Source organism: Poecilia reticulata, linkage group LG3 (genome assembly GCF_000633615.1).
Source record: "Poecilia reticulata strain Guanapo linkage group LG3, Guppy_female_1.0+MT, whole genome shotgun sequence".
In the NCBI taxonomy this organism is placed as follows: Eukaryota; Metazoa; Chordata; class Actinopteri; order Cyprinodontiformes; family Poeciliidae; genus Poecilia; species Poecilia reticulata.
This window is the reverse complement of record NC_024333.1, coordinates 5,109,838-5,119,184: the sequence shown is the minus strand read 5'-3', so window position 1 is coordinate 5,119,184 and position 9,347 is coordinate 5,109,838. Positions and strand designations below refer to the sequence as shown.

General features: G+C 39.4%; 1 protein-coding gene across 1 annotated transcript in view; it reads left to right on the top strand.

Moving 5' to 3' along the window:
• The window catches only part of sv2ba (synaptic vesicle glycoprotein 2Ba), a 26,596-nt gene extending 17,275 nt beyond the window's left edge, over positions 1-9,321 (top strand). Inside the window, exons 5-13 of the mRNA XM_008404829.2 lie at positions 410-543; positions 3,246-3,335; positions 3,963-4,076; positions 4,233-4,321; positions 4,661-4,825; positions 4,928-5,061; positions 5,156-5,356; positions 5,539-5,698; positions 8,029-9,321. Of these exons, the coding sequence (XP_008403051.1) occupies positions 410-543; positions 3,246-3,335; positions 3,963-4,076; positions 4,233-4,321; positions 4,661-4,825; positions 4,928-5,061; positions 5,156-5,356; positions 5,539-5,698; positions 8,029-8,212 (1,271 nt within the window). The 3' untranslated portion in view covers positions 8,213-9,321. The remainder of the gene's footprint in view (positions 1-409; positions 544-3,245; positions 3,336-3,962; positions 4,077-4,232; positions 4,322-4,660; positions 4,826-4,927; positions 5,062-5,155; positions 5,357-5,538; positions 5,699-8,028) is intronic.
• The last annotated feature ends 26 nt before the right edge of the window (positions 9,322-9,347 follow it).

Here is a 9,347-nt window from a genome sequence, read left to right as displayed (position 1 = left end):
ATATATATATATATATATATATGATATGGTCAAAGAATGTGTCGAACAGAGCTAGAGCTAGCTAGCCCAAACAATTTTGCAGCTAACACTGAAAAAATAAAAAGGTTTTCTAGCGTTAAAGTCATTAACATACTTTGCATATTTTACAAGCTAACAGTACCAATATTATAACAGAGTTCCACTAGGTCAGTATATATTTCATCCAGTGGGAGAAGTTCAGTTAAGTTTGCTCAGGTCAAAATGGCCGACTATGAGGAGCAATGAGGCTCCTTCAAGACTGTTCTCTAACCCGACAAGCTAACACTGCCTTCCTTCTGAACAACAATCCTAGCAGCTTTTGTCTGATCGGGGTCTGATATATTTTTGAAATTTTAACTTTGTATTTTTGTTTGTTTTTTGTTTGTTTCAGGCTGGGGCTTCGCCATTGGAACCCAGTTTCAGATACACAGCTGGAGACTGTTTATGTTTGTGTGTCTCTTCCCGGCCCTGGCTGCACTCATCGGAGTCGTGTTCATGCCCGAGAGTCCACGTTTCCTGCTGGAGGTTAGATCCCAGGGCCAGATGAACAAAAGAATATGATCTTAGGAATGAATGTCGTTGCTAAAAGCTTTTACACTTTTAGCAACTGTAGGGCTGAAAAGAATCTCATTCTTTACAGTCACTGCAGGTTTTGGTTTTATGGGGCAATTAGGGTCTAGTTTTTCTAAAAGAGCAGTCAGATAAAAAAATTAAAAAGTCATGAATATTGATGTAAAAATAATTAATCACACAGTCTTCTTTGCATTATTATTAAAACTTAAAATCCCATTGAAATTAAAAATCTCTTTTGCAAGAGAAGCCTGGCCAAAACTGGGAGCATCACACAGAGTTTACAGATCATTTATAGCAAACAAAGCAGAAAAAGTTGACAGCATCACAAATAAAATAGTTAAAAGATTCCTCGGTCAAAACATTCACCGACAGCTGATTCCCTCCCAAAATCAGTAAGAACATCTGTAAAACCATTTAGTAGCAACAGCCCCTTTAGGTTCATGCATTTCTGAAACTGGTTCCAAGAAGACGGAGCAGAAAACTGAAAAGATTTCTTTCCAACTTCAGATTGGACTTTAGGCACTGAGAGTAAAAATGAAGCAAATATCATACATTGGACTTTTTATTTATGTAGGTCAACACATACGAAGGACGAAGTCCTAGTATAGCCTTATAAATAAAAATATACCAATGGTTGAGTCTACCGATGGCCAAGGAACATCAAACCTTTGAAACCTGTTATAAATCTTAGCCCCGGCACAGAAAACAACTGTTCACATCATTACAATCTTAGGGGAAAGTTTTATAATGAGGATAAGGTAGAGTGAAATCATTCTTCAACCATGGTCACTAAGAGAAAGTACGTCCTATCATAATCACCTTGTGACAAGGAATCTTCACGGATATTCCTGCAAGCAAAATTGCACCTGAATTAAGCATTATCCATAACTTAAAGGAGAATCAAAATCTCTAGGGCGTCCAATAAAGTAGAGCAAGTTCTAGGACTGTCTCCTAAGCACTTCTCTAGAGGCACTTCTCTCAAAAACATCAAGGATAGACTTGTGTTCTGCAAGAAGTACCAGGACTGGACTACAGAGGAGTGGGATAACCCCATTTTCTTTGATTAAAACCTTTTTAAACTGCTTGGGAGTATCGGGAACGAGGAGCATCCTTAAACAAAAAGGTGAGCACTTAAAAAGAACTAAGGTCTCCTGAGACCATTTATCCGTAGGGTTGGCTGTTTTCCATGGGGGTGGGCTCACAATTTTGCCAAGAAACACTGCCGTAAATAAAGAATGGGCTCAAAACTTCCTCCAGGAGCAAAGCTGCCCAATAATGCCTGAGCAATTTGGTGATGAATAGTGCCTTTTCTCCCACTGTGATGGAGCACCGTGTCACATGGCAAGATGGATAATTAATCGGCTCAGAGATTAGATAATTTATACTCTTGTCAGTGATCAACACACAATTCTTTGTTAGTATTACAGCAAACAAACCATTCTTCAAATTGCTGGTTTTGTCCCTCTCCATCTGGAGTTGGGGTTGGAACGGTAACCCTGAAAAATATTAGTAAAGAGGCGGATGTAGAAAGCTGCTGCATCGCTTGGCTGCAGGGTTTGTTCTGCCATAACATATTAAACAACCAACATCTGGTTCAATCAGTTGTTTCACATCTATTTAGAGCCGTGGCACCAAAGTCGGCTTTATTCAATAAAGCCGACAAATACATCTGGTATTACTGTGAGCTCATAACAAATCCAAAATGACAACATTCGACTTTATTAATTGTTGTGCAATATTCAATTATATGTATCTGAATCACAACAGCAAAATTATTTATACAGATAAATATATCACAATGTCACAACAAACAAAAAATGGCTTCTTGAAAATCTGTGGCCAGTCCTACTACCCTTGACCCAAACTTTAATCTGTATAAAACTTATAGTATATCCAGAACGTATTAATATCATAACATGCACAAACGAATATACATGCCATTATTATTTAATATATCTATATCCTGACAAATTTAGCTAAAAGTTTCCTAACATGTGACCAGGAATAACTACTGCTACGGAAGCATACTAGTAGCTTCTGCTAACTTAGCATATTAGCTTATACTACCACATCTGTATCAACATGGCAATATCCCATAATATTGTTCTTTACATTGAAATGTATTTTGTGAATTATTCTGAACAGGTTTTTTTTTTTAGCCTATTTTTATATTTTAATCTATTTTAACGTTTTATAGCCTGCAACTGCTTATATGAGCCTAACATTCACCAACTATTTGCATGTTTTCACTGGCATTTTGATGACTTATCTTTGTTGACAACAAATCTTTAAGATTTGGAGGCCTCCTTGCTTTCACCTTAATTTCTAATTTTGCTTCACAGATTCAGGTTGGTACTTTTATCTGGGTCACTCCAAAGCATTAACATCACTACCAGTCCAAAAAATAAAATAATGCTAAAACTAAAAGCTTGCTTTAAACCTAAGTCTGCCTGGGTTTTAAATAGCTTTGGGGTTAGCGGTATATGTAAAGCATCCACATCTTGCACAGATGAGTCATCAGCATGCAGCCACATTATGCTTAGTAGACTGTGTGTGGAATTTAAACTACACATTCACTACACAATTTGTGGTTTCCACCAGCGACCTTGAAACCTAAAGAGTCATTTTACAGTCTATGTGTTTGTGGATTCCAGAACGCCAGACACGATGAGGCATGGATGATCTTGAGACAGGTTCACGACACCAACTGGAAGGCCAAGGGGGAGCCAGAGCGAGTCTTCACCGTAAGCCTTCATTTACACCAACACGCATGGCCGGCCAAACACATTTCACCACTAATTTAAAAGGATAATGAAAGAAGATGGTTACATCTTTATTATCAGGTCTTGAGAGAAAGTACTAATCAAGCGCCTAATTCTTCGGTGGAATGGTGTAGACTGATAAGTAACTCCTTTCAGTTGGGTTATAGTGCTTTGCAAAAGTATTTACAACCCTTGAATATTTTTACATTACCTCACATTACATCCTGTGTAACTTCTCTATGTATTTTAAATGTATTTTAATTACTTAGACCAACACAAACATGTGCATAGCAATAACCTTCCAGCGGTCTTAAGACAAGAGGTCATTTAGACCCCACAAGGTTTTTACTCTGTGTGGCTCCAGAGTCCAGGTTGTAAAATGTCAACCTTGTAAAATGTACCACTTTTAGAAGGGTTTTTTTTTTTTGCGCATGTGTTGTTTCGGGAATTGACGGTTTGATGGAACAACCCCCACTTCCCCACCAATGATTGGTGGGGAACCCCCACCTCCCCACCAATCATTCCAGGTTTATTCACTTAGTCGGAGGTCTAAGAATGAAAGCAATCATTGAGAGAAATAAAAACACATTTTGTGTCTCTTTATTACAGGTGACGAATATTAAAACTCCACAAACCCAGGAGGACGAATTCATAGAGATCCAGAGTGACACTGGAACCGCCTTTCAGCGCTGGACGGTTCGGAAAATGACCATGCTGCAGCAGGTTTCAAAGCCTCTCTGTTTTACAATTCAATAGATGTGAAAAGGTCAAACAGAAACCTTTGCTTTGCTTTCGGTTGTTTTTATCCCGACACAATGTTGCTTGTATGAAAAGCACGACTCGATGACTGGCTTAATGTTCTGTGTCTCTTTCCTGAAGGTGATGGCCAATGTGATGTCTTTATCTGCTCCAGAGCTCAGGCTGCAGGGCCTTTTCCTGATCATCGTGTGGTTCTGCATGGCTTTCAGGTAGAATAACAGCATAGGGGACGACATGGACCGGTTTGAGATTCGCATCACATGGTCACTTTGAGGCTTCATGGTGTCAACACAAAAATATAAAATAAAAATGTACAAGCTGAAATTATTTTTTAACCCTTCAAAGTCTGATAAGAAGAATATTTTTTTAAAATTTAACCTTAACTTTTGATTGAAATATTTACATTGTTTTATTAAACTGAACATTTCTTCCTGTCACTGGTATGCAAGACACCAATGACAGGTTCATGCCTTTCCGAGATTTTCAGTTCAGGTACATGAATGACATAGGTGCTTAGGTGTGACATTTCTTTTCTGTGTGTGTAATAGCTACCATGGATTGGGAGTGTGGTTCCCTGACATGATAAAGTACATGCAGTATGAGGAGTACGAGTCTAAGGTCCGAGTGTTTCATCGGGAACGCGTGGAGCGATTCCACTTTAATTTTTCCCTCGTCAACCAAGTCCACCGCGAGGGAGAGTACATCCATGACAAGTACGTTTATCACTGTTCTTCATAAACCCAGAGATCCACAAAGTTAAGGTTCAGCTTTTTGCCATTTCTGTCTCTCTGTTTTTTTTTTTGTTTTTTTTTAAGATTTGCGAACATTGAGATTAAATCCGTAAAGTTTGAGGATTCGCTCTTTGAGAACTGCTACTTTGAGGACATCAGGTCGACCAACACATTCTTCGAGAACTGCACGATCAAAAACACGGTCTTCTACAACACAGGTGCTGCCACAGCCTGACGTAGCGTTATCTTTACTCAAAGTAAAACCTTTGGGGTTTTTTGTCTCGTCTCAAATAGCGTGTGTTTTCTGTCCAGACCTGTGGCAGGAAAAGTTCAAAAACTGTCGAATGGAAAACACCACCTTCCTCCATCCAAAGAAAGGCTGTCATCTAAACTTCCAGGAGGAGAACGACATAGTAATCTATCTGGTCAGCTTCTTGGGAAGCTTGGCTGTGCTACCTGGCAACATCATCTCGGCACTTTTCATGGACAAGATAGGAAGGATCCGAATAATAGGTGATATGTTTAGCAGAACATCAGAGCAGATGACTATTAACCATCCTCCTTAGTGTCTGCATCTGGGTGTTTATTGATGATACAATGATGTCCAAGGCTGCAAATTGGTTAAAGAAACAGAACAAAAGTCAAATTTTGTAGCAATTAGCTCAGTGATTATTTGTCTCTTTTGTTTCTCCCAGGCGGTTCTATGCTGGCATCGTCAGCCTGTACTTTCCTGCTGCTCCTGAGCTTCAGTCAAGGAGCAGTAATCTGTTGGCAGTGTCTCTTTTATGCTGTCAGTGTGGCCGCCTGGAATGGGCTGGAAGTCATTTCTGTGGAGCTTTACCCCTCTTCTAAAAGGTATAGTTCACCTCTGGTTCTTTAACAGATGCAACAGAAAATGACCTTCATATGCCTGTTGAAGGTGAATTTTGCCACAAGTGGAAGCAGAATGCATCGCACAGTGGAATTAAAGTGGCAGTATTATATAAAATTATTTTGCTATTGGTATTTTGTTTAAGCTTTACGTCACCATTCAGCTCTGCAAAATGCCTGGGGGGACCTAGCCCTGCCTTCAAGATGTAGCTCTTCCTTGGAGCTGCTGTTTCAATGTTTGCCGCATCTACTGAGCTCATAATAAGAGTTACTTCTCAATGAATCGCTGGTTAAGGTTGTTACAGGGTCACTAGAGCAGCCAGGTTGTGATGACTTCCTGAAGGCGGAGTTTCAGAAAGAGCAGGAGCTTTTAAAGAAACAGATCCCCAATTGCACGGCATTAAATCGGGACGTAAAACTTTTCGTCATATTTGATGTATATAGAATTTTTCTAACAACTGAATTGTAATATAAAAAGGCACTATGTGCCTAGAAAATACCTAACACTGCCCCTTTAAATATATTCAGTGACAACTGAAAAGTGCTGATCAACTGTTTGAAACTGATCAAAACTATTTAGATAAATCAACCATCTCAATAGTTGATTCAACTGTGATATAAAGTACTTACATTGAGCCGCATATTAGTATTGATGCCTCTTGACTCAGAAGCTTATAGGATCACCTTTTGATACAATTACAGCTGCAAGTCTTTTATGTTTTGCACATTTAGAAAATGAGCAGTTTCTAAATGTTCAATCTTCTGTGTTCTGATCTCCAAAAAGCCAAGACTTGCTAGATCAACATTAATTTCCAAGTTTTGCCAAAGATTTTCAACTTAATTTAGATCTGGAAATAATTACACCATTGTAACAGTTAACAGGTTAAGGTCAAGTCTTGAACCTTAACTATTACATTGCAGACTGGACCTTGTTTAGGGGCATCAGAGTAAAGGGGGCAGAACACAAAAGCACATCCCACCCTACAGATGTTCATTGGTAAAAATATGAAATAAAAAGCATGTACCTCTTTACTTTCACTTCACAGTAATCTGCTACTTTGTGTTGGTATGGCTCGTAAACTTGCAATAGAAAACATGGAGGTTTGTAGTGGTGAGGTGACAAAAGTTCATGGAGCGTGAATACTTTTGGAGGGCACTGTGTGTGCCGAGCAAAGTCCCATTTCTTTCACAAGCCATGTTATGTCCTAATTGTGAGATTTAAGGGAACCACGAGGAGAACTGAAACCTCTGCTGTTTCACCCTCTTAAAACATAAATTAGTCTAATGACTGAAACTTGTCAGTGTGCTCTCCAGCTGCTCCAGCCAAAACTCATTATCCCAGATAATGATGTAGACATTAATGGCGTCTGTTGCACCCTCAAAGGCTTTTCATTCAGTAAAAGCACAAATGTGTGAGCACAAATAAGTCTAAAAGATTGTTTTTCCCATCTCATTCTCGACGTTTGCATTTATTAGTGGACTTTGGACTCCTAAAGCCTTACCCCTAGAACTTCACATTTTGCCACGTTTCCACTTCAAAATTAAATGGATTTTATATGGATTTTACGCAGTAAACCAACAGAATGGAAGAAAAATGACTCAAATGAAAATCTGAAACATTAATCACTTAATCTGCTGTCTTCCGCTTTTCACAAACTGCACAAACTCTCTAACACACTGGTATCTGGTGGCAGCATCACACTGTGCAGACATCTTTCTCTAGCAGCGGCCGACAAACTGGACAGACTAGGAGGAAAAATGAACTGAGCTAAATCTAAGGTAATCCTGAAAGAAAACCAGTCAGAGGCTGCAACATATTTGACTATCAGGTAGATGTCCGTCTTCCAGAAGGACGACAAAATTAAACTGAGCGATTTTATTGGATTGGATCAGACTAAAGCTTAGTGACATTTTCGAATGACCTAGTCAAAGTCCAGTCCTTCAGTTTCCAGATGTACAAAACTGATAGAGAGATATAGTGCTAGAGATATATTACTATAAAATATTTCAACTGTGGATACTGTGGTATGTCACATCATTTGTTTTTGACTATGGTTGCCCTACTCATACAATTTTAAAGTAATAACGTGGTAAAATCAGACAGCAAAATTGAAACTGAATGTTTGGCTGATTGCGGTGCTGATGTAGGGGGGCTAAATGCCACCTGCATACCTTACGGTTAAAATTTTGATTTGCAAAAAAATGTTAATTCACATCTAAGCTCCGCAACAATATGCATTTTGTGCAGCGCAGCCTTGTTCGACACGTTGTAGCCAATCGTCGAGCTTAAACCTGCACTTTTTCTCACTGCACAGAGGGACAGCGTTCGGCATCCTGAACGGGATCTGTAAGTTTGCAGCCATCGTTGCCAGCTTCATCTTCGCAGCCTTCATCGGCATCACAAAAATCATCCCCATCTTCCTGGCCTTCGCCGCCCTCGTCTGTGGAGGCCTGGTGGCCCTGAAGCTGCCTGAGACACGGGAGAAAATCCTTTCTTGAAAAGCCAAACTTTCTGCTGCTTCAGATCTTCAGACACAAACGGCAAACTGTGCGATTTGTATTTATGTGGTTACGTGTTTTTGAAATAGTTACGAAACCTGTATGGTGGCCTACATCGACCTGCGGTTGCTCTCCGCTACAGGAAAGCTCCTCAGGCTGCCCAGCGTTTTTCTGTCACATCATGTCAGTCCTGTCTTTGTCTCCCCCACTATCCGTTCACACACACTCTGTCTGAGGTTGGTGTAAAAGATTAAAACAATGTGTCTGTGTTTGAATGGTTGTGTAGCGATCATGTTACCATGTTGTGCTTTGGTTTCATTCCCTCTTAATGAAAGAGAGAGGATTTTTAGTGATAACTTGAAAACGGCGAGACTCGCTGCTAAGTCTCTGCAGCAATATTGCTCTAATTTAATAAATAAAAAAAAAAACAACCAAACACCTTGAACATTCACCCAATGTTTGTTCGGAGCAACCTCGTGGTGTCTAGTTTGTGTTGCCCAGTTTGTTCTCTTTAGGTAAAACCAATTTATGAAATGTAGATCTCATTTTCTAAAAACGATTTTAGCTCTCCTCGGGTTTCCGAAAGATCTGGATGCAACTTGACCAGGTTCTGTGTCTCTGATGCGTCCCGTTTGTTCCCCATTGTAGTGTTTTAATCTGTATTGTAACATGTAGCATTAGGGTCTTTATCTGTCACATCTTGCCATGACAAAGTGTAAGGAACTGTCTATATATTTGTTTTTGTCTTTTTCTAAAGGGAGAGAGAACAATGCAAAACTGTAAGACTAGATGTTTTCATATGACGCTCTCCTTTCAATGCTCTGATGAAGAACTGATTTGCAGAACTTTGCTACATTTCTGACAACGTGTGTCAAGATTTTTTTTGGGAGCATTGTACGTATTTGGCATGACTGATTTATGCATGTGAGTTTATGTGTGCGTGAGTGTGAGAGAGAGAGTGTGTGTGTGATTCTGGATGTTATCGGCATGTCTGTAAATTTACTGAGACTCAATATCGTTACTGTATTTGCTGTTGTACATATAGACCGGTGTAAATTAGCTGTACCATAGTAGTTGTATCTTGACTTGAATAAAGCTGACGGATGTGATACGGCTTCTTTCTTCTTCAAAGATG